Source organism: Bos javanicus, chromosome 4 (assembly GCF_032452875.1).
Source record: "Bos javanicus breed banteng chromosome 4, ARS-OSU_banteng_1.0, whole genome shotgun sequence".
Taxonomy (NCBI): domain Eukaryota; kingdom Metazoa; phylum Chordata; class Mammalia; order Artiodactyla; family Bovidae; genus Bos; species Bos javanicus.
In genome coordinates this window covers 31,213,868-31,238,235 of record NC_083871.1, presented here as the reverse complement: position 1 = coordinate 31,238,235, position 24,368 = coordinate 31,213,868, and the positions used below count along the sequence as shown (strand labels likewise).

Sequence of the window (24,368 nt, the reverse complement as noted above, 5' to 3'; positions counted from 1 at the left end):
GTAGCCTGCCAGGCTCCTCTGTCCATGGGATTCTCCAGGCAAGAATACTGGACTGGGTTGCCATTTCCTACTCCAGGGGATCTTCCTGACCCAGAAATTGAACCCAGGTCTCCTGAATTGCAGGCAGATTCTTTACTGACTGAGCTATTAGGGAAGCTTGCAAAGGGGGATGGCAATAGATCTGAACCCCCTACCTCAATGATGAGCTGAGATTCCTTTTTTCCCTTTCCCTTTAAAACCTTTTATCGCTGAGCCAAACCTTTGGAGTTGGTTCTGGGAGCTAAGTCTGCCTTCTCCCCAGGTTGCCAGATTTCTGAATCTGGCAATCTTTCTGTTCCTACCAGCACTTACCTCTCCAGAATTGGCTTTTGGAGCAGCAAGTGGCCAAATCTGAATTTGATAACAGAACAGTAATGTAGATATCTTTCTTCAAAACAGTTTTGTTGTAAAAAGACCTACGCCAATCCAGTGGTTGACATTATTAGGCTTTTCTCCTCCTAGGAGAATACTGAACATTGGAAGGTGTCAGGGCCTGAATCGTGTCCATCCAAGTACATATGTTGAGTCCTAACCCTCAGCGAAAAAGCAAGAGAGTTCCAGAAAAACATCTATTTCTGCTTTATTGACTATGCCAAAGCCTTTGACTGTGTGGATCACAACAAACTGTGGAAAATTCTGAAAGAGATGGGCATACCAGACCACCTGACCTGCCTCTTAAGAAACCTGTATGCAGGTCAGGAAGCAACAGTTAGAACTGGACATGGAACAACAGACTGGTTCCAAATAGGAAAAGGAGTACGTCAAGGCTGTATATTGTCACCCCGCTTATTTAACTTATATGCAGAGTACATCATGAGAAACAGTGGGCTGGAAGAAGCACAAGCTGGAATCAAGATTGCCGGGAGAAATATCAATAACCTCAGATATGCAGATGACACCACCCTTATGGCAGAAAGTGAAGAGGAACTAAAGCACCTCTTGATGAAAGTGAAAAGAGGAGAGTGAAATAGTTGGCCTAAAGCTCAACATTCAGAAAACAAAGATCATGGCATCTGGTCCCATCACTTCATGGCAAATAGATGGGGAAACAGTGGAAACAGTGGCTGATTTTATTTTCAGGGGCTCCAAAATCATTGCAGATGGTGACTGCAGCCATGAAATTAAAAGATGCTTACTCCTTGGAAGGAAAGTTATGACCAACCTAGACAGCATTTTAAAAAGCAGAAACATTACTTTGTCAACAAAGATCCGTCTAGTCAAGGTTATGGTTTTTCCAGTAGTCGTGTATGGATGTGAGAGTTGGACTATAAAGAAAGATGAGCACTGAAGAATGGATGCTTTTGAACTATGGTGTTGGAGAAGACTCTTGAGAGTCTCTTGGACTGCAAGGAGATCCAACCAGTCAATCCTAAAGGAGATCGGTCCTGGGTGTTCATTGGAAGGACTGATGTTGAAGCTGAAACTCCAATACTTTGGCCACCTGATGTGAAGAGCTGACTCATTTGAAAAGACCCTGATGCTGGGAAAGATTGAGGGCAGGAGGAAAAGGGGATGACAGAGGATGAGACGGTTGGATGGAATCACTGACTCAATAGACATGAGTTTGGGTAGGCTCTGGAAGTTGGTGATGGACAGGGAGGCACGGCGTGCTGCAGTTCATGGGGTCGCAAAGAGTCGGACACAACTGAGTGACTGAACTGAACTGAGCCCTCGGTTCCTCAGAATGCAGCTATATTTGGAACAGGTTCTTAAAAGAGGTAATTAAGGCTAAATGCAGTCATTAAAGAGGAGAGCATACCAACCCACTGCAATATTCTTGCCTGGGGAATCCCCATGGACAGAGGAGCCTGGCGGACTACAGTCCATGGGTTTGCAAGGAGACAGACATGACTAAGTGACTAAGCACAGCAGACATTAAAGTGGACCTTAATCCAATATGACTGGTGTCCTTATAAGAAGAAGAGATTAGTAGATAGACAGACAGACACACATAGAAGGAAGGCCATGTCAAGAAACAGGGAGACTATAACCATCTATAAGCCAAGGAGAAGGACCTCAGTTAAAACTAACTCTGCTGACACCTTCATCTCAGACTTCTAGCCCCTAGATCAATAAGAAATTAAATTCCTATTGCTCAAATGATCCAATCCATGATACTTTGGTATGGCAACCCTAGAAAACTTTTACAGTAGGTAAGGGCTCTCTAAATTTTCTCACTTACTTGCTACTAGATAAGGAGAGTGCTTCTCACATCTAACTGTGCACTCATACAAGTAAGCAGGAGCAAAATCTATAATAAAAATCTGTTTTGCATGCTCAAATGTGTTCTAATTCTCTACCTCAAGGACCATGACAATGCCTTGCTTGGAAAGTTTATGTGAAACAAATGTAAAAATATCCCTAGGTGGTGACTTTGGAGTCAGGGAACAGAAAAATCTCCAAGCGCACCATCGCTGTACACAGTCACACTTTGGAATCCAGCCTGGGGACCATTCTTGAGGATACCAGCTTTGAGACTGGCTAGATATCCGTGGCCATTTGTCCAAGGGCAGCAGTGTTTGTGCAACGTTTTTAGTCAATACACATATGTTGAAAACGACCCACTTTGCCCATGAAAAATGGTTTTTAATTCCATTATTTTAATTCACAAATCATCTGGTGTGCATGAGATAAAGACAGCGCCAGCCTGCTACCTTAGGTATAGTTTTCTGTGGAATGTGGGTTTTCTGACAAAATGCTAGTAGCTGCCTAAACATCTTGAGGGGGGCTATTTCTGATCATAGTAATTGACTATGGTGGAGTCTGGATAAGAACTTATTACCATGTGCATACGTATCCTTTGCCCACGCCAACAAAACTGAATGTAAAATACAAATAATATAACAAGTTCTGATTATGCTGGTCTTGTCATGCTTCAAAGTCCTGCTCTTCTTTTAACTGCCAATCAAAGGGATACCACAAATCTTCGGAGACTGCAGAGTGTGGTGAAAAATAGCAAAAAAGTTACATTCTAAGTTTCTGGCTTATCACTAGGAACAAAAGTCTAGAATAGATACCCAAAAGGAGACCCTTCACAAAGTACAGTCTTTCAAGGCTTTTTTTTTTTTTAAATGGGAAAACTCACTACTTGCATTTTTGGGGGGAGGGGACAACTGGTAGCTCAGCACAGACATAGAACCGACAGAAACATTTTGCTGTGGGTGCTGTCCTCTCTTAGGAGATAGCTGCAGCCTCCCAGTCTCATGCAGTCTGAGCCTCTGGATGTGAGGATTTGCAAAGGACTCTTTCTTCTGTGGGAAGATCCCAGGGTCCACACGACTGTCCAAGCAACACCTGCTGGTTTTAGAAAAACAAACCCTCCACTGTCAGCCATTTGACTCTGTGAGGCTCAGAAAGGGACACATCATCCCAAGTCCCCATACTGAAGGCTCACGGTTTAAGCAGTAGGTTCTATTCTCCCAGAAGGTTATATTTTGTGTGGATAATGGGCAGCGTCTTTGTGCATCCAATTTTATTTTCAGCACAAATGCAAACAGCATCAGCCCTGGACACTGGAGATGTTAGGGAAGGCCAGCATCCTGACAGCGTGAGGTGGCAGTGTGGGCTAGCTGAAAACACATCGTCTGCTGCCAAACAGATTCTGTCCTTTCCCACTGGGTGGCCCTGAGGCCCTCCAGACTACTCGGAGGCTCAATTTTCTTATCTTTACAATGGGATGGTCATACCTCCCCTTGCAGCTTTGCTGTGATGATTAGCGACAATGTATCCCAGGAATGAATTGCCTAGTAGAGAGTCTGGCATATAAAAGAGAACCTTTGTGCTCCAAATCAAAAGGCCAGACCCCCCAAGACAGCTGGCATGCCCTGCTGAATTAGGAGTCTGCTTGGCCCCTAGGTGCCACCTGAAGCTGGCCTGGCCTCCATGGGTTTTAGGTTCTTGCTGTTGCAAACTAAAAAACGCTGCTTTCCATCTCTTTCTATAAGGATGACATCATCAGCCACTGCAAGCACTGGCATTCAACACAGCCTTAAAAGTGTTCGGGGTGGAGGTCGGGAATAAGGCACTCTATACGCTGGGAAAACCTAGTAGAACAGACCTTCATAGTTAGGTGTTTTCAGGAGAAAATGTCTTATGAATCTCTTTCTTGTATCTTTTTATACCTAGAAAATCACTAAAATCATTAGCAGAGATGTCTGCTCCTTGTGACTAGCAGCAACCCTCTACTGAGACGTGTGCTTGGTTGCCAAGACCACATACACACTGGCCTCTCCCCACTCCCTCTCTGCTGTAGTTTCTCAGAGCTGAGAGTCTGTCTCCCGGGCTATAGTCCCCAGATAAAACTGAACTCGTACCTCCTTTGCGTGGTTTTGTTTTTTTTTTTTTCAGTTGACACCAGAATCCCGAGTCATGGAAACTACTCCAGAGAACACTGACTGGCAGACTCATAGACCCATATATATATAAGCCCTGGAAAGGATAAAGGGACTAATCCTCAATCCTTTAATTTACAAAGAGAATGCTACACAATAAACTAGGGGCAGAGTCAGAGTCATAGGATATAATGAGATATGAAAAAATACTCTGTCAACTTTAAAGCTATATGCAAATGAGAGATGTCATGACAACAGTGTTGGTACTCTGTCTGTCTGTCTGTCCTCAAGCCCTACTGGGTGTTTCAGATATTTGTGCATAAAGAGAACAATGGGCTCCCTCTAGTATTTTAAATTTTAGGATTTCCCTGGTGGCCTAGTGGATAAGAATCTGCCTGCCGATGCAGGGGACATGGATTTGATTCCTGGTTTGGGAAGACTTCATATGCTGCAGAGCAACTAAGCCCAGGCACCTAGAGCCCATTCTCCATAACAAGAGAAGCCACCACAACTAGAGAGCAAGCCCCGCTCACCACAATTAGAGAAAGCCCCACGCGGCAGTGAAGACCCACTGCAGTCATGAATAAAGAATTTTTTAAAAAGTTTTAACCACAATGGCTAGAAAATCCCTCAAAAGATGGTATGTATTCTTGTCGGTAGAGCTCCTTGTCACCTTGGAGGTGTCTCTGCTGCTGAGGGCACCCCCAGGACTCTGCAGATCACAATGTGTTATGTGAAAGGTTCATGCCCGCTGGGCAGGGTGGCTCTGCACTGCCCATCGTGCTCATTCCCCACGCTGCCCCTGAAAACATGATACTCACCTGGAGTATGACCCAGTGTCCTTCTCTGGAAGCCTTCTCCAGGGCCGTTTCTGCCACCATCTCCTGCCCTTGTCCTAAAGACACGTTGTGGAATTTTCCAGAGTCGATCGTAAAGCCCAGTCTTTTGCCTGCGGGAGGGCATGACACAGCAAGCGGAAGAGTGAACCAAGGAGGGGTGAGAAAGGTCCGGCGTGCTGTTACCTGACGTCTTCCGTGGCAACCGCTGTTACCTCCTGGGTTACTTTCCTAAAGAATCCAAACTAAACCTCTGCTGTTTCAACAGCATCGTTTTAAGCTTTCAGTGTCAATGGCAGCCTCCCTGCAAGCATTAGCAAAGCCTGTGGAAATTAGTTCCTCTGGTTTTATCATAATAAAGCTTTTGACATTTTGATAGGTGGCAAGCATTGTTATTAAGCTTTATAAACTCTTGCAGGAGTAGCAGAACACTGCCCTCATAAAAAGGAGCAACATGTGGTAGGTATCACATCATTTTTTTGACTGGATTAGCTCGTTCGGTAAAACGCAGGAGCCTCTCACCTTGCGAGGCCGTGCTGGAATCCGGCACAGTCAGGTCACAGCTCTATTAACCCGAGTTCTCCGTGCAGACCGTGGGGAATAGTCATCGAAAGCACAAAGTGACAGTGCCTAGCACAATCGAATAGACTTGCTCTAATGACCATTATTTAGTCACAGGGGGCACAAGATTACAAGAGCATGGAGAAAATTGCCCTCTAGCCCTCATCTAGTCAAAAGGTAGAAAATTGTACAAAAGAAACTTGCATTATGCCAACCAGAGGAATGTTCCATTTAAACATTTCTTCTGACTACAGTGTTATTAACCTTACATTTTCCATAGATTCAATCTCCAACAGATGAGAAAGGGAAGAAAAAAAAAAAAAAACCAACTAAGATAACTGTGAGCTGAAAGGAAGGTTGGCGCTGGGTGAGAGTCAGGGCTGGATGGCCACCTCCTGGTCACTCACCCAGTATCTCCAGGTCTTTGAGGGCATCTACTCCTGGAGAGAGGATGAAGAATATGGGGGTGGCGGGGCTGCTCTCCTCAAATGCTTTAACCAAGTCCAATCTGGTCCTCTCTACATACTTGGCACCCAGTTTCTCCTCCACGAAATTCCTGTAAAAAAAAAAAAAATGCCAAAGATAGGATCGGTGCTTTTGACCTTGAAAAGTGCCACAACTTGAATCAGCTTAAACTGCAGACACAGGAAGGAAGCCAACCTTGTTTAGAACATATGATGTCTTGTAATAATGGCAGTATGAATCTGACTAGATTTATGCAGTCAAGTCGGTGAAATCTCTCACTGCTTTAGAAGCGATGAAAATCAGAAGCCTACGTTCTTTTTGGGGGGCTACTGAGACCCTCCTGAGTATCATCAGCTGCCTGCATGTGGCTTTGTGTCCCCCCAAACCCCCTGCCAGACCCCCCATTACTTATGAACAGTTCATTAGATTTGCCACCGTGCAATTTTCCAGCCTGTTGGGCTTCTCATGAATATACAAATGCTTTTTGGGGTGTTTCTAACACAGGGAAGCTCAATTAAGCAGGGATTATTTGCCAGCAGCATCAGATTTAGCAGAAAGTAAGTACTACTAAGCAGAATTAACTTGTAAAGTAGGGTGCGACGGAGGCTTCTGCAAAGGGAAAATTGGCTGAAAAGACAAAGCAAAGGAAAAAACCTGCAGCAAGTGAATACTACTGAAGAAAAAGCAGCTCCATAGGGAAGAAACTTGAGAACTCTCTGGCTGGTGAATTCAAATTAGAATTAAGCAGCATATTACCACTGAGAAGCCAAAAGAGCAAAGAAAAAAGGACACTTCAACCAAGATTCAGACAAGGGTTCTGCTTTTAAATTGTTCTGGTTGCAGAGTTACAGAACTATAAGTGAATCCCTGAAAGGAATTCATTTTTTGTTTGATGTGCAAAATCTTCAGAGCCAAAGTGCCGCCACCAAGTGAAAGACAATGAGACTCACACTAGGATAATGCAAGTGCCTGGCCTCTGAACTCTGCCAGCTCTCTTCCTAGAATATTTCCATCAGTTTCCGGTTTCCCCTGCTGATTTCAGAACTAAGGTTTTCAGGAAGAATACGCTCAGTCCACTGACAGACCAGCATACTGTTCAGTGTTTAGCAAATCTTAGCAACAGTAGTGATTATAATATAAAAATGCTGGCAGAATCACTTTTCATTAACACGAACCATAATGTCTCCACCACTGAGTCTCCACCAGATACTTCTAGTCTTTAAGACAAAGTTTCCTCTAGGTTAATTTCTATAAGAGCTAACTGTCCCCACCTGAGAGCATATGTCATTCTGTCAGGGCGCATTGCTCTCAAAATAATCAGCTTCTGTATTAAACTTTTCTTCTTCCATTCTTGTGGCAACTTTTCCTTTTCTGGACACTCGGATTCTGCCCACTTCCTCCACTGCTTGGCAGATCCTTCCACATCTCGGTCGAGGCCTCGAAACTCTTCCATGAGGGCGACCGCCTGTGATAAAATGGGGAAGCAGAGGAGACTAACATAGCAGCTAGTGTAGAGCAGCCTGGAGTCTGAGACAAAGAGCTGTGAATGTTGAGGCGAGCTCCCTGTGCTAGGCAGTAGGTCCTTGGTGATTATCTATTTCATACCTAAAAAAACTACAACACTGTTATTCATCTATAATATAAACTAAACATTAAAGAATAAGAAAGAAAGAAGGGCCTGCAACAAAACAAAAAAAAATAAGACGTGTGACTATATTGAATCCTGTGCAGGTAAAGTGGTGCTGGACAGTCTTCATTGCCTCTTCAGATTTATTCAGGACGCTCCCTGTCCTGCAAAGGCGGTGATTGTGAAGGATGACTTGAACAAAGCGTCCTGGTTTTCTGCCTGGTTGGGTCTGACCAACAGGAAGCACTGGCAAGAGGCTGGAGGGCCGGTGAATGGAGGCGAAGGTACCTCTTCCCAGTGCTTTCTGTGCTGATGCTGTTCAGTAGTGGCTCCGTTTCCTTACGGAATGCCAGAGTTCTGAGAAGCTGGCTCCCTCCCATAGTTTCCTTTCTCAGGAGTTTCACTAAGTGTTCCTTTCCCACCCTCTCCCCTCCCCATCCCTGGCTGATCCCCTCATCTTTTTTCTTATACAATGAAATATACTCTTTGTTAAACTTTTAAAAAATCATACTTTGAATTTGCCATTTGTTTTCTGCTGAGACCCTGATACACAATTGAAGTTATAATTCTAAAGTAATAATCTAATTAAAAATTCTATTTTAAAATAAAATCTAAACATACTAAAAAACTAAGGAAAAACATAGATATTTTCAATACAGAGAAATGTTCCTGTCTTAGGGGGAAAAAAAAAAAAAGAGTATGGCGAGGCTTAGTACGTGATGAGCATCTCTGAGGAATTCCAGAGTCAGAGAATAAACTTTTAGTAATAGAATCTTCTGACAGAAACGTGGAATAAGGATTTACAATTAGGGTTGTGCTGCTTAAACATTTTACAATGATAATACATGACTATACCACTGTATAAATTAACAAAACTATTTTGAAAAAGTGGAGAAATACTATAAAAAAGAAAAACCAAATAAAGAAACAATTCAGGTCAACTGAAAAAAAGATCACTTATACTCCTCAACTTTAACCAAAGGTCCTGTACGTTATACATATTTATTAACAACTTTCCCATCCATAAATAGATCAGAAGTTCCTTTACTTCCAAATAAAAAAGGGAAATTAGAATATAGTTGGTGGATGTGTAAATTACTGTAGCCACTATGGAAAAGAGTATAGGAAGTTCTTCAAAAAATTAAAAACAGCATGTATCTACAACTAAAATGGTGTATATCACCTATATTTTTTAAAACTACATTTTAGAGAACTGAGATTTGAAGTAAGATTTAGATATTTTTTGAAAAATCACGTTCCCAACATACCTTAATAGCACTCCATGATTGATTAGTGAGGAAATCAACAGGACTCTGGTAAGTGTGTTCAACTGTGAACCGAAGCAGGAAATCCAATTCAAGATGATCTATCTCTTTCTTTCTCAGCAAAATCTTGAGAGGACACAAAGCAGAAAAGGGTCATGTGGTCTGCATCAAAATCCAGGATGCAGTCACCACTTAATAGACATGGCTGAAAAGGCAGAACTAAGACTTCTGAGAATTCCTATAGATATATATCAGTTTGTGGTTAAAATAAGGGACCTTAGATTATACTCATGAACTCAAAATCTTGATTGAAAATCTAATAGCAAATAATTACCAAACCTGGTTCATTTCAATTTTAACACCTGTGCTGACTAGCAGCATATTTAAACTATGCTTTAAACTATATTTAGCCTTCTGCTGTTAGATCAAACTTGTCTTGAAACTTTTTATACAAACTGAGAAAGCCTCAGATGAAAATGGACCGAATCACTAAACAAAAGGTAAAACTAGTACAGTGAGTTAGTCCTGATATAGAAATTATAGCCAATAAACCATGAGATACGTAAGACTTTTCTTACACGTGAGATTATGTTGAGAAAAAACTGGAAGTTGTTTTACAGACACAACAAACACATCATGAACTGAACTTTAGGCATGTTGGTTACAGAGCTGATAAACAGCCCATAGAATATTTAGGAGGGACACAAATGAAATATTCCTAATTTCCACACAGAAACTATAACACCTTATAAAGGTAAACAGGTAAAATGTTTGAGGTTTGTGCTATTTAAAAATTCTAGATATTTCCAAAATGCATTACAGGTGGTAACATGTATCAGAATATTATCTTATTGGATAATTTTTCTTAATCCAATTTGATTTCATCAAACAAAAAGTTGTCCTCATATATATAAAGCTTACATTTATGTAAATAGTATTTCAGATAAATAATCCATATACATATTCTAAAAAGAAGTTTTAAATATATGTACACATGTGTGTATACATATGGTACCATCCCCGGTCCATTACTGTTCATGAACAATACATGTAAACATACGAAGGTCAGCAAAACCCACAAACAATACGATTAAAATATGGGCAGAGGAACTGAATAGTCATTGTATCAAAGAAGGCACACAAATGGCTGACAGTTACATGAAAAAGTGCTCAACATCACTCATCACTAATCATCAGGAAAATTCAAATCAGACCCACATGAGATGTCACCTCACACCTGTTGGGACGGTTATCAGCAAACAGACGAGAGATGACAAATGCTGGTGAGGATATGAGACAGGAACCCTTGAACACTGTTGGTGGGAATGTACACTGGTAAAGCTACATGGAAAAGAATATGGAGATTCCCCCCAAAATTAAAACTAGAACTATCACAGAATTCAGCAATTTCACTTCTGGGTATACAAAGAAGTAAAATCATGATCTCAAAAAGATATCTGTATTCCTATGTTCATTACAGCACTTTTTTTTATAATAGCCAACATACAGAAACAACCTAAGCCTCCATATATGGATGAATGGATAAAGAAAACGTGGTGTGTGTGTATGTATGTATGTATAATTTTTATATATGCACATTCACATATACAATGGAATATTACTCAGTCATAAAAAGAAGGAAATCCTGTCATTTGTGACAAGATAGATGGACCTTGAGGGCATTATGCTAAGGAAAAGAGTCACACAGAGAAAGAGAAACACTGTATAATCTCACTTTCATGTGGAATCCAAAAAAACAGAACTCACAGATACAGAGAACAAGTTGGTGGTTGTCAGAGGCAGGTGGTGGGGGTGGAAAAATGGATGAAGGTATGAAAAGGTATCAACTTTTAGTTATAAACAAGTACTGGGGATGTGACGTACAGCATGGTGATCATAGTTACCAATACTCTATGGGTATTAGGAAGTTGCTAAGGAGTAAGGCTTCCCTGCTGGCTCAGTGCTAAAGAACTCGCTGCCAACGCAGGAGACACAGGTTCCATCCCTGGGTCAGGAAGATCCCCTGGAGAAGGAAATGGCAACCCACTCCAGTATTCTTTCCTGGAAAATCCCATGGACAGAGGAGCCTGGCGGGTTATAGTCCATGGGGTCGCAAAAGAGTTAGACATGACTTAGGGACTAAACAACAAAAAAAGAGAGTAAATCTTAAAGTTCTCATCATGAGAAAAAAATGTAACGATATGAGGTGAAGGCTGTTGACTAAACTTATACTGTAATCATTTCACAATATATACATACGTAAGATCATTATGTTGAACATGCTGGCCTAATACAATGTATGTGTCTATTCTGTCTTGATAAAACTGGGAGAAAGTTAAAAAGAAAAATTCCATTTTGTAATGCATTACTGTTTATCACATATATTATAAAATGATTCCACCCATATATTCTTTTTTAACCCAAAGGACTCTATTAACACCAAAACTATTGAAAGAGAAATGATAGTTTATCACTATTAACAGCAAGTATTTAAAAATGCCTTCTTTGAGCAAAGTACTTAGGAAGACACAAAACAAGACATCTTTCATCAAGATTTGAATTGACCGAAAAAGTTATACAGCAAACAGACTAATAAAAGGAACACATGTTTATTTCATCTAGGAATGGGGTCCTTGATGTTTTTTTTTTTTCCTCACCAGGGGTACTTGTATTTAAACAAAATCGTTTGCAGAGTCCACATGAGAAAGAGGTCTTACTGAAAGTTGGAGTGTGAAACCTGGAGCTCTTTCCATACATTGACTTTTTTAACGGGGCTCTGAAAACCTCCCAGGACCACTCAGATTTGGAACTTTAACCTTGAGATTCTCTCCAAGAAACTCCCCAGGGGGATAAATACCTGGGAGGTCTGTACAGGACCTGGAAAGGTGAGGCCAGCGCCTCATGGGCCTGTTTCACAGAGTGATGGCCGATGTGGTTGCCCCAAGTGCAAACCCACCCAAGCCACTGCACGCTGACCGACTCACAAGGCTGACATATGCCCAAGTTCCCTCCGGGAAACTCAAACTATCTTTAGGCCACCAAGGGCTTCCGAGCAGCAGTGAAGTAGCTAATACACAGAGATGCGAGACTCGGGTTCTGGGACTGCTTTTCAGTGACTGATTTCCTCACCTGGAAAGCCATCTGGGACAGGAAGGTGAGTTTGTCCTTCTCAAACAGCGCCTGGCTGGTGTAGAGGAAGACGGCATGGGTGATGCTCTCAGTCAGGGCGGAGATGCGCCCCGGCATGTCCTCCACCTTGTCAGTCTGCTCGATGGCTCTGTGGAACAGCATGTTGAAAGCCTGGGGAATTCAAGGCACTGTTAAGGGGTGACAACTGATGGCAGGTGTCCAGCTAGTCCCAAGCCAGAGGCTATAGTGTATGGATGGGGAGAGAGAACAGGATGGCTTTTACAAGGATTCTATGAGCTCTAGAACAGCTCCTGGCATGTGGTAAGGCCTTAGTGAAAGTCTGCTATTATTTTTAACATTATTTCATAAAATCTACCCACGTTTTCTTCCTAACCAACTGAACTGCACTGTCCTTTGTCCTTCTACCCATGCAATTGAATATATATACATATATATATTCTTATTTTTAATTTTGGTAAAATACACAAAGGGTAAAATTTACCATCTTATTAGTTTTAAGTAGTATTAAGTATATTTACACTGTGGTACAACCCATTTTCAAACTGTTTTCTTCTTGAACAACTGCAACAGTGTTAGACAACAACTCACTTAAAAAACTCATTTAATTATATCAGTAACTCCCCATTCCTTGACAACCACTATCCTACATTCTGTTTCTACAAGTTTGACTGCTCTAGGTACTTCCTATAGTGGAATTATATAGTATTTGTCTTATTGTGACAAGCTTGTTTCACTCAGTATAATGTCATTAACGTTCATCTATGTTGTAGCATACGTCAGAATTTCCTTCCTTTTTAAGGCTACATACTGTTTCACTGTACGTGCATATTAGCTGTGGTTGTTCGGTCACTAAGTCCTGTCTGACTCTTTGCAATCCCATGGACTGCAGTATGCCGGGCTCCTCTGTTCTCCACTATCTCCTGGAGTTTGCTCAAATTTATGTCCATTGAGTCAGTGATGCTATCCAATCACCTCATCCTCTGCTGCCCGCTTCTTCTGCCTTCAATCTTTCCCAGTATCAGGGTCTTTTCCAATGAGTTGGCTCTTCACATCAGGTGGCCAAAATATTGCAGCTTCAGCTTCAGCAAGTCCTTCCAATAAATATTCAGGACTGATTTCCTTTAGGATTGACTGGTTTGATCTCCATGCAGTCCAAAGGATGCTTAAGAATCACAATTTAAAAGCATCAATTCTTCAGCACTCAGCCTTCTTCATGGTCCAGTTCTCACGGCTGTACATGATCCCTGGAAAAGCTATAGCTTTGACTATGCAGACCTCTGTCAGCAAAGTGATATCTCTGCTTTTTAATACGATGTCCAGGTTTGTCATAGCTTTCCTTCCAAAGAGCAAGCATCTTTTAATTTCATGGCTGCAGTCTCTGTCCACAGTGATTCTGGAGCCCAAGAAAATAAATCTGTCACCGTTACCACTTTTCTCCCTTCCATCTGCCATGAAGTGATGGGACTGGATGCCATGATCTGTTTTCAAATGTTGAGTTTCAAGCCCGCTTTCATCCAGGGCTGGACATTTGGGTCTATTTATGAACAATGCTATGAACACAGGTGTACAAATATCTCTTTGAGACCATCTTGTAATTCTTTTGGGTATATGTTCAGAAGTGGAATTGCTGAATCACATGGCAATTTTTAAAACTGTCATATCATTTTCCAAATGTGAAAATGTGAAAACAGATATGACACTGTTTTACAACCCTTCCAACAGTGCACAAGGGTTACAATTCCTCCAGATCATTGCCAACACTTGTTATTTTCTGTTTCTTTTTTCCCCTGAAATATTGTAGCTATCCTAATAGATATGAAATAGTATCTCATTGTGATTTTGGTTTGCATGTTCCTAAACATTAGTGATGTTGAACATCTTTTCAAATGCTTATTGGTCATTGGTCATGTCTTACTGATCATGTCTCCTTTGGAGAAATGTCTCTTCAAGTCCTTTGCTCATTTTCTAACAGATTATTTTTTTGTTTTTGTTATTCCACGCATGTACTTTTGTGATCCCCTTTGATTATCTCATTCTTTAAAAAATCACTCAATATTTGATTTTACTCATATGTCTTGGTAGCAATGGGGCTGTATAGATTTTTACATACATCTATAGATATTTAAATATATAGCTAAACATAGCTAACTCTATACATCTATAATCCAAATCTATATATCTATAAATAGATATAACATAAAAATATCAAATTTTTTGACTGGTGGACAAGGACTGATATACTTGAAAGAAAGTAAAACCCTACAACAACTGACAGTAAATATGGGTAAGAAGGTATTAAAAAAAAGTACTTATTTGCTATTTACATTTTAAAAATCAATTTTTAATTTATAAACAATAAAATGCACCCATTAAATAAAAAGCTCAGTGAGTAGTGATAAATGTATCGACTTCAGTAACAGTCACTGCAGTCAAAATGTAGAACCTTGCTATCCATGTCGCCCTAAAAAGTTCTCATGTGCCTCTCTGCAGTCCGTTCCCACCATTATCCACCCCATCCCTGCCCACTGCCTAGCTGTTTCTCTCATGGCAGATTCATTTCAGATGTGCACTTCTAGTACTTTGTTTCGAGTTGATTCCCTTTGGGTAAAGACCTAGAGTAAACATTTAGATCATTTTGTAACTTTATGAGAAACTGCCAAACTGTTTTCCAAAATAGTGTTAGCACTTTGCATCCCCGCTGGCAAAGTGAGAGAGGCGTAGCACCACATCAGTGCTAATATTTACATTAATGACAGTCTTGTATAATTTTAGTTTTTCTATTAGGTATACAGTCATATCTCATTCTGCTTTTACTCTGCATTTCTCTGATGATTGTTGAGCATATTAAAAATATGCTTATGGGTAATATATATCTTGGTAGACAAGTCCAAGCCTTTCCTCCATTTTTTGAGTTAACTATTGAGTTGTATATTCTGATTTAAGTTCTTTGTGAAGTTTATGTATTGGAAATAACTTTTACTGATCTATGGCTTAGTTTTTCACTTTCTTAATGTCTTTTGATGAGGCTAACTTTTTTCTTTCTCTTATACTCTAAGAAATTTTTATTTCTCTTATACTCTAAGGATAAATCTTTGCCTAAACCAAAGCCCAAAGACTTTCTATTGTTCTCTGGGAAATTTTACAGCTTAGCTTATTCATTTTTAACTCATTTTATATAGAGTGATGTAGTAGCTAAGATTCATTTTATTCCACGTGGATATCCAGTTGTACCAGCACCATTTGTTGCAAAAACGATTCTCTCCTCAGTGAATTGTCTTAACACTCACTTCCAAGAATCAGTTGACCATACATTTATGGGTCTGCTTCTGGATTCTTTATTCTGTTTCATTGATCAGTGTATTTTTATTTAGGCCAATCAGTGTAGTTAAGTCTTGAAATCATATACTGTAAGTCTTCCAAATTTGTTTTTCTTTTTCAAAATTAGTTGTTTTTAAATCCTTGGCATTTCTACATAAATTTTAGAATCTGTTAGCCGATTTCTACCAAAAAAAAAAAAAAAAAAAGCCCTTCTGGGACTTTCACTGAGACTGAATTAAATCTATAGATTAATTTAGATAGAATTAAAATCTTAATAATACTGATTGTTCTGAGTCATAAACATGGTCTTTTTCTCCATTTAGTTGAACCTTCTTTAATTTTCTCATTAATATTTTATAGCCTTCAGTATGCAGATCTTGTATCTGTTTTGTTAAAATTAACCCTAAGAGTTTCAGAATCTTGGAATCTACCATAAATAGTATTTATTAATTTTATTTTCTAAATGTTTATTCCTCATATATAGAAATATAATGAATTCTGTATATTGACTTCATATCCTGTGATCTTGCTAAAAACTCACTGCTTAATCCTAGTAGTTTCTCATGAAGGTAGTAGGTCATCTGTGGAAAAAAGATGGCATTTCTTCTTTAAAATTTCTTTTTTTTTTTGTATTGTTTCACTGGCTATAACCTCCAGTGCAATATTGAATAGAAGTGTTAAGAGAAGACATTCTTGTTTTGTTTGGATCTTAGAGGAAAGTATTCCATTTTTCAACATTAATATTAGCTGAAAATCCTCACAGATGCCCTTCAGCACACAGAGTATGATAAAGTGACCATTTTATCCCAGTTTTCTCAGAATTTTTTTTTTAACCAAATGTTTTGTCAAGTTCTTTGCATCTTCTGAATTATAGGCTTTTTCTCTTTTTTATTTTATTAATATGAAGAATTACATTGTGTGATTTTTAATGTTTAACCAACTTGCACTCCTGGCATGAATTCCAATTGTTCATAACAGATAATGCTTTTTATACGTGGCTGGATGCAATTTGCCAATCTTTTTTAGTAGTTTTCAACAATGTTTCTGAGGGGGGCTGCTCTGTAACTTTCTTTCCTTGTAATACCATAGTCTATTTTTGGTGTCTGGGTAGGCCTGGGCCTGTATTAATTTTCCCCTTTCACACTGCAGGGAATCCAAGCCTGCCGGGAGCCAGGGTGAGGAACTCCGCCCGTGGCAAAGGTCATGAGGAAGGAGTCTCGGCATATGCAAAGGCGGGATTGAGCCTCAGGAGTCGCTCTGGAAATTCTCGAGCATCTACCCCCAAAACCAGAGTCTGACTACTTTACTACTTTGTGCTCTCACCTATACCTCTGACTTTACGGGGGGCTGTCCCCCACCACCATCTCTCTCTCTGAAAGAGAGTTAACTTACAGCTCCAGTTAATAAAGTTCCTGGGCGTGACAAGAGTGTTTTAGTTCACAAACTCCTTTTGAAGTTCTCTAGCTTGCCTGAACAGGTTCTTCCGGCCACATGTGATTGTTCACAGCCTCCCAACCATGAGAGGCACAAGATGTTCTAAACTTTCTAAATACAGATTCCTTTGAGCAGTTAGAAGATTATTAGTACAGGTATAGTGGACTGATTAGAAATTATATTGGTGAAGGGTTTTCATTTATTGGGCCAATGTTTGCTGCTAAGTTTTCATATCCCTTACCTACTATGTCCCTAGGAGTGTATTGATTAATATAGTTGGTGTATAGGAATGTAAGTAGTAGCTTTAATGTTTATAACCTTGGACCCTTGAGTTAATTCTTTTCTTGTTATAGCCCACCACACCTTTGCCCTATAGGAATGCAACTTTATATAATGCTTTTGGAGGGTGACGCCTGACTTTAGAATAATCACCTTTAGAGAAAAATAAATTTTCTGAAGAAAGGGTCATAAAATGTTAATAGGCCTCCTGGCCAGAAGATGATGTAAATCACCTAAACTTTTGCATATGATAAGTTTGCAGGAAGAAAGCCTGGCTTCGATAAGGATCAAGGACTGCTGACCTTGCGTGACTCTACCCTTTCCCCCATTATCCTCTATGCACAACTTAAGGTATAAAAACTACTTTGTAAAATAAAATGCGGGCCTTGTTCACCAAAGCTTGGTCTCCCCATGTCGTTCTTCTCTCACCTTCTGGCTGAATTCCCATCTGGAGTGTGGAGGCTCGTCAAGCCTACTAATTTTGCCTGGGCTTCTAAGATCTGAGTGGGGAGGCCTTAGTGTCTTCTCTCCTTCGGGAGAATGGGAGGATGCCTGCGGCCTACGTAGGTGACGCAAACTCTTTGTCTTGGAGTTTTATTGGCTTTCCACATAAACCAAGTTATTCAGCTTCTTTTCTTCACTGAATTTCTTCGCTGAGCTATCCCTATTTAACCACTCTTTATATCTTTAATTCTATTGTATCCTGATCACCGAAGCCGTCTCCCCTTCAAATTCCCTGGATCCACCGGGGCTGGACCCTGGCACAAGCCCCCTGTGCTTCTCAGAATTTCTTTACTTGTTCCATCTTACTAGACATCTGCTAGTTATTCTTGATCCTTCCTCTTTATTATTGCCAGTATCCAATCCATCTCCAAGCTGACTGTTGTACCTTCAAATCGTAAGTCTATACACTTCTGTTTGAGTCTTTTGCCATCACATGACTCATCTGCCTACAGCCTTTCAGTGGCCTCTCTCTGTCCACAGACTATAATCCAAAGTCCCCAGTAGAGGCCTCATGTGATCCAGATACTCCCAGCTCTCAGGACTCAGGTCTCACCATCTTCTCCCTCATTCATTACACTCCAACCACTTAGATTCATTCACCTGAAATCTCGAAAACTCTTTCCTGTCTCACATGTCTGTTATATTCTCCAAACACTATGTAACCTCTGAGAGGTATTCCCTGAGCCCTCAGTAAAACAGCCTCTCCATCTCTACTGTTCTCTCTCGTTGTACTTGTCACTTTTATACACACACCAATCTACATATCTCCACTCTTATCTGTGTTTTCCAAACTGTACACTCAGCAACCAGCACAACATCTGGCATTATGACTGATCACAATAGCTATTTGTTTAAAAACTGAAAGATGGAATGAATCTTTGGGTTCAGACCATTGGGTTCAGAATCAGTCATGGGCTCAAATCCTGACTCTTACGATTATGAAATGTGAATTCTTTGCCAATTAAAAATCTGAACATATTAGTGTTTTAAAATAAGGATAAAATAACATATTTTATTGAGATGTTTTAGGCATAAGAATGAGCCAAAGAAAGAAAGTGCCTTGCATGAAACACTGGCTTAATCAATAGTTATTACCACTTTTTTTCCCTCTGTACCAAAATAAAATGGGAAATCTTTTTTATAACATGTACACTTTCACAAAAAAAGTACAGGAGCCTCCAGGAGAATTCCCTTTATGTGTATATATATATACACATAATATATTTATTAAGCTCCTTAAGATCCTATTGAAGAATGTAAACAGTGTGCTTTGAGTCATGGAAGTTAATTATTTCAAAGCCTTATTGAAAATTAGAAACGAAAGTTACTGAGAAAGTAAAGATTTCTTTCACCTTGTTTTTATTTTGCTAGCTAGATCCTTGAGACTCCTTACTGGACACACTAGATTGCTTAAAAAAAATTCTAAACTTTCAGAAACAAGTTGAACTTCTAAAGTTTAAATTGTTCTTAGCATATTCATCATTACCTTCAAAGAGAATTGATAGATGGGGTTGATTTTTCTGAGGTCATTAATCACAAAATACAGAAGAGATGCTCTTGCTGCCACTGGTCTGTAACATTCTCGGGCCTCGTTGATTTTTCTTTCATTTTCTTTAGCTTCAGTCACCTATGGTGGGAGCAGACAGCGTAAGTAACTTACTCTTGACGGTCTCTAGTGACGGAAGGGGCATATCTGAAATGAGAAGCCAGTGGTACTGACGTAGACGACATGCATGGCATCTCTACGCGTGGCCTTTTACAAAAGTGTAACATTCATATTTTAAAATCATCTTTTTATAAACTGACTTTTAAATGAAAATGGATGTAACTCCAGCTGTGTTATGGTTACAGATTAAACAAACTTGATTGTTTCTGGTTCTACAGAATTTATTCTGAGTAATGTCACCTTCCTGCCTCCCCTCTCTCTTTCAGGGGTTAATAACCCAGCTGTATCACCTCCCAGGGATAGCTCTTAAAAATCTGCTGGGTCAATTCAATGCCAATCTCTTAATTAGTCAACAAGGTATCCAAATGCAGCCAAGGTCAATAAAATATCCAATAACTAAGCTTACTAAAAAGCCTTTATAGGAAGACGCTCATGACTGCCTAATTCTGACTTTGCACCAGATCATCCATATGCTCATATATTTCCATTTAGTTTATCTTTGTATGATATTAGCCTCTGGGTACATTCAGAGAGGTAATTAAACACACAGACCATCATCAGCCAACATACTCGTTTTTATTCAAGACACAGTTTCTTCTATCTGGGACTGCTGTTGGTCCCAGAGCTTTACAAGGTACAATATTTGTCCAACCTTTGTTTACAGACTTGATTCATCATACTTGTCTATAAAAGGACAGAAAGAAAATGTACAGCAGAAGCCAGTAGTATAAATTACTGCTCAAAGCAGGACCTCTGACAGGATAATATTTAAATCATTGTGTTTGGAACACCCAGGCCTTTGTTTAAGAGGGTAACTGTAAATAGCCCTGTCTAACAATTCATTTAGCTTTTTGATGGTGTACTTGCAGGAGGCACATATTGGTATGTACTTCAAATGGTTACTCAGGGGTTAAGTGGAAGGGAGGGATAACTTGGGAGATTGGGGTTAATATATACATACTACTTAGATAGCATATTCAAAAGCAGAGACATTACTTTGCCAACAAAGGTCCATCTAGTCAAGGCTGTGGTTTTTCCAGTGGTCATGTATGGATGTGAAAGTTGGACTGTGAAGAAAGCTGAGCGCTGAAGAATTGATGCTTTTGAACTGTGGTGTTGGAGAAGACTCTTGAGAGTCCCTTGGACTGCAAGGAGATCCAACCAGTCCATCCTAAAGGAGATCAGTCCTGGGTGTTCTTTGGAAGGACTGATGCTAAAGCTGAAACTCCAGTACTTTGGTCACCTCATGCGATGAATTGACTCATTGAAAAGACCCTGATGCTGGGAGGGATTGGGGGCAGGAGGAGAAGGGGACGACAGAGGATGAGATGGCTGGATGGCATCACCGACTCGATGGACAAGAGTTTGAGTGAACTCTGAGAGTTGGTGCTGGACAGGGAGGCCTGGCGTGCTGTGATTCATGGGGTCGTAAAGAGTCGGACACGACTGAGCGACTGAACTGAACTGAACTATCGATAAAACAGAAACCTAATAAGGACCTACTGCATAGTACAGGGAACTGTACTCAATATTCTGTGATGGCGTATATAGGAAAAGAATCTAAAAAAGAGTGGATATATGTATTTGTATCACAAATTCACTTTGCTGTATGCCTGAAACTAATACAACATTGTAAATCAATTATACCCCAATAGAAATATTAAAAAAATTTTTTTTAATGTAGAGCAAAGAAGGAAGCTCCTACATGGAAAAATGTTAGGAAGATAGCAGAGATATTTTAAGAGACAATTAGAAGTTAACTTCAAAGCTAAGACCTAATTTACTTAATTGCCCTAATCTTTACCATTTTAGGAGCTACCTAGAATTCACTTACTTAAAAGGAAAGAGTAATTTGGGATTCCATTTCCTCGCTTAAACTAAGACAAATATATTGGATGTGTGGCAACACAGTGTTAGCTAGGTAATTAATAGATTACTTAGTAATGAGGATACTCCAGAAAGCAAATAAGGGTCCCTCTCATTTCGAAACCTCAGCGATTTAAAGACTCGTGGCCATGTGTGAAAGTCCAGCATGCATTCACAAGGCATATTAGGACACGTGTTGGATATTCAGCAGGAAGTCTACTAACTGACATTTTTTCCTAGCTTTTAGGAAACGTCACTTTCCTGGGGAAATAATGCATCTGAGTGCAGTGGGAGACCATCCTTTGCTCAGTTTCCTAGCACTGAAGGCCTGTAAACAAAACTTAAGCTCTAAGTGTTTCTGTAAAATGTATGAGAGACCAGGAAGCCTGTGGTGAGACTGCAGGGTGTCAGTTTGCTGAAGCTGAAGGCTAAGCCTTTTAATATTTTAGACTACGTAAGCCAGCAGGGCCCAATTTCCTTCAACTTTAGTCACTCAGGAAAAAATAACAGCCTGACAGAGTCTACTGTGCACGACTGAATCTCTGTTGAGTTAGGAGAAGCACAGCTTCAAGCATCTCTATCTCCATTCAGAAATCCAGAGTTCACTTTTTAAGGGCAGTTTATGAAAAGGCCTGAATTCCACAGTCAGTCCTTTTAGAGAAATGACCAAGTGGGACTACGCTTCTGCCCAAGCACTTCATTCAAACAGAATAAGCCCTCCAGAAGTCCAAGGAGCACTGAAGCACTATTTACAATAGCCAAGACGTGGAAGCACCTAATTGTTCGATAGAAGAATGGGTAAAGAAGATGTGGTACATATATATATGGTGGACTATTACTCAGCCATTAAAAAAAGAATGAAATAATGACATGTGCAGAAACATGGATGGACCTAGAGGTTGTCATACTGAGTGAAGTCAGAGGGAGAAAAATCCTATGATATTGCTTATATGTGGAATCTTAAAACCAATGATAAAAATGATCTTGTTTACAAAATAGAAACAGACAGAGAATGAACTTAAGGTTGGTAGGGGAGGCGAGGTCGGGGGGATAGTTAGGGAGCTTGAGATACACAGGTACGCACTGCTGTATTTAAAATGGATAGTCAACAAGGACCTACTGTACAGCACAGGGAACGCTGCCCAATATACTGTAAAAAAAAAAACAAAAAAAAACTAATTGGGAAAAGAAGAGATACATGTATGTGTATAACTGAATCTCTTTTTTGAACACCTGCAACAAACACAACACTGTTAATCAACTATACTCCATGATAAAAAGTTAAAAACAACCCTCCAGGCAGCGCCTGCCTTTTCCTACCTTGCACTCTATCTCGGCTGCAGTGGCCTTTGCCCTCTCCAGTCTCTCTACCAGTTTGGTGTCGTCTAGAAAGCTCCCTTCTGCCGCAGAGAGACGCAGAAGGAGGTCGTCCTCCAGGTACTTCAGCTCTATCTTAAAGTCATTTTGGTGCTTTGTCAGAACCAGCTAATGCAAACCAAGCAAAAGGTGAGAGACAGTGAATAAATTCATATCATTTCATATAAAACAAAACACTTAGCATTACAATTGTAGTAATCATAATCTTTAAAAATTCTTTAAAAGCAATACACATAGTTAAATATGCCCAGAAATTTTCCCAATTAAAGTCAGGTATAAATTATTTTTAAATCTAGATGGAGATAATCAAGGGATAATTGCATAAGAAATTTTGGCATCTCATAGAAATATAATGCACTTCTGTATGCCAAACATCTCTGCCTCCTCCACCACCTGCTAAAGTACAGAATTTTAAATATTTGTATTTTCTTGCTTATTTGTATTGTTTGTTTGCAATGCATTTAAACTTTAAATTCAGAAGGCATGGTAAGAGCTGGTTGCACTCCAGGTTCCAGAGCATGACCATACATCATAATCATGGAACATTATGAACCCAGAGGAAGAAACTTCTGGTTTCTGTTTTACATCTAAAGAGAAAAGGCATTATTTCCATCCTCATAACAGGATAAAAGCTAAACATCACAGCCCTTCTTATATCTGTCAGAGAACTGAGGTCACAGGGCAATTGCCATGCTGAAAAGTACAGAGATGGGTGAATACAGTCACAGCTTCTCAAGAACATTTAAGTAGTAATTGGCTAATTCCTGGGGGCAGAACTTGAGAGTTAAAAACTTCTGAGGGCCCAGTGTTTGGGGCTCTCTTAGGAGAGGAAGCCCAGGGCAGATCCCTCTCTACCCTCTGTTCTTTCCAACCTTCTAGGGCATGTATCTGCTTCTCCAGCCCTGCTTCCGTGATTCCAACTCTGTGCCTGCCAGAGTCACATGCACCAAACAAGACCCACAACGAGCCCATCTCCTGCGGCACAATCCTACTTCCTTAATCAGAAGTATCTTGAGTTGCTACCTAACTGTTCACATATATTCTCATTTTTCTTAATTAGATTGCAAGATCATGGAAGCAGGCATCCCATCTTACACTCCTGTGTCTGGCACTATCGTTTGTGCAAAGAAGGTACTGAATAAGTGCTGAGGGATAATTTCATAATTTTTACCTTAAGTTTCTCCAAGTCTGGTCTTTCAATATTGACAACCTCTGCCAGCAGCTGGGCTTCCAGACCATCTTCTGTGACCGTGAAATTGAGGAGGGTTGTCTGAGCCTGCAGTTCTGGCTTATAGTGAGGATTTACCAGTTTTGTGTGAAGGATAAGACGAAAGTTGTGGTTAAATTCACATTCTTTATCTCCAATCTTGATATACCTAAAGGGGGCATAACACAGACATCAGGAGACTCCCATGAACCATGGCTAATAATAAGGTGTCATTCCATTCCTGTATTCTTTTGGTGAGTCATGATTTTTTGTCTAGTCTACATTTCCCTAAAGTATAAGAGGAGTAAGAATGGTCCACTAAACCTCCATATGATTAAGTCTCCTTACATGTAAAATGGTGATAATAGTTGTACTCATTTCATAGTGTCACTGTTACAATTAAACACAATAAACCATATAAAGAACCTATAACAACAAATGCA

General features: G+C 40.0%; 1 protein-coding gene across 3 annotated transcripts in view; it reads right to left on the bottom strand.

Annotated features, from left to right (window-relative positions):
- The window catches only part of DNAH11 (dynein axonemal heavy chain 11), a 364,495-nt gene that overhangs the window by 30,513 nt on the left and 309,614 nt on the right, over nt 1–24,368 (bottom strand). For 2 of the 3 annotated variants that reach the window (XM_061413682.1, XM_061413681.1), the window contains exons 66-73: nt 23,890–24,094; nt 22,662–22,826; nt 19,296–19,436; nt 12,254–12,424; nt 9,128–9,250; nt 7,504–7,697; nt 6,175–6,323; nt 5,192–5,319 (exon numbers count right to left, since the gene is read on the bottom strand). In XM_061413682.1, the coding sequence (XP_061269666.1) occupies nt 5,192–5,319; nt 6,175–6,323; nt 7,504–7,697; nt 9,128–9,250; nt 12,254–12,424; nt 19,296–19,436; nt 22,662–22,826; nt 23,890–24,094 (1,276 nt within the window). Of the gene's footprint in view, nt 1–3,105; nt 3,337–5,191; nt 5,320–6,174; nt 6,324–7,503; nt 7,698–9,127; nt 9,251–12,253; nt 12,425–19,295; nt 19,437–22,661; nt 22,827–23,889; nt 24,095–24,368 lie in introns of those variants that run through there. The other variant, XM_061413683.1, reaches the window with a different exon arrangement.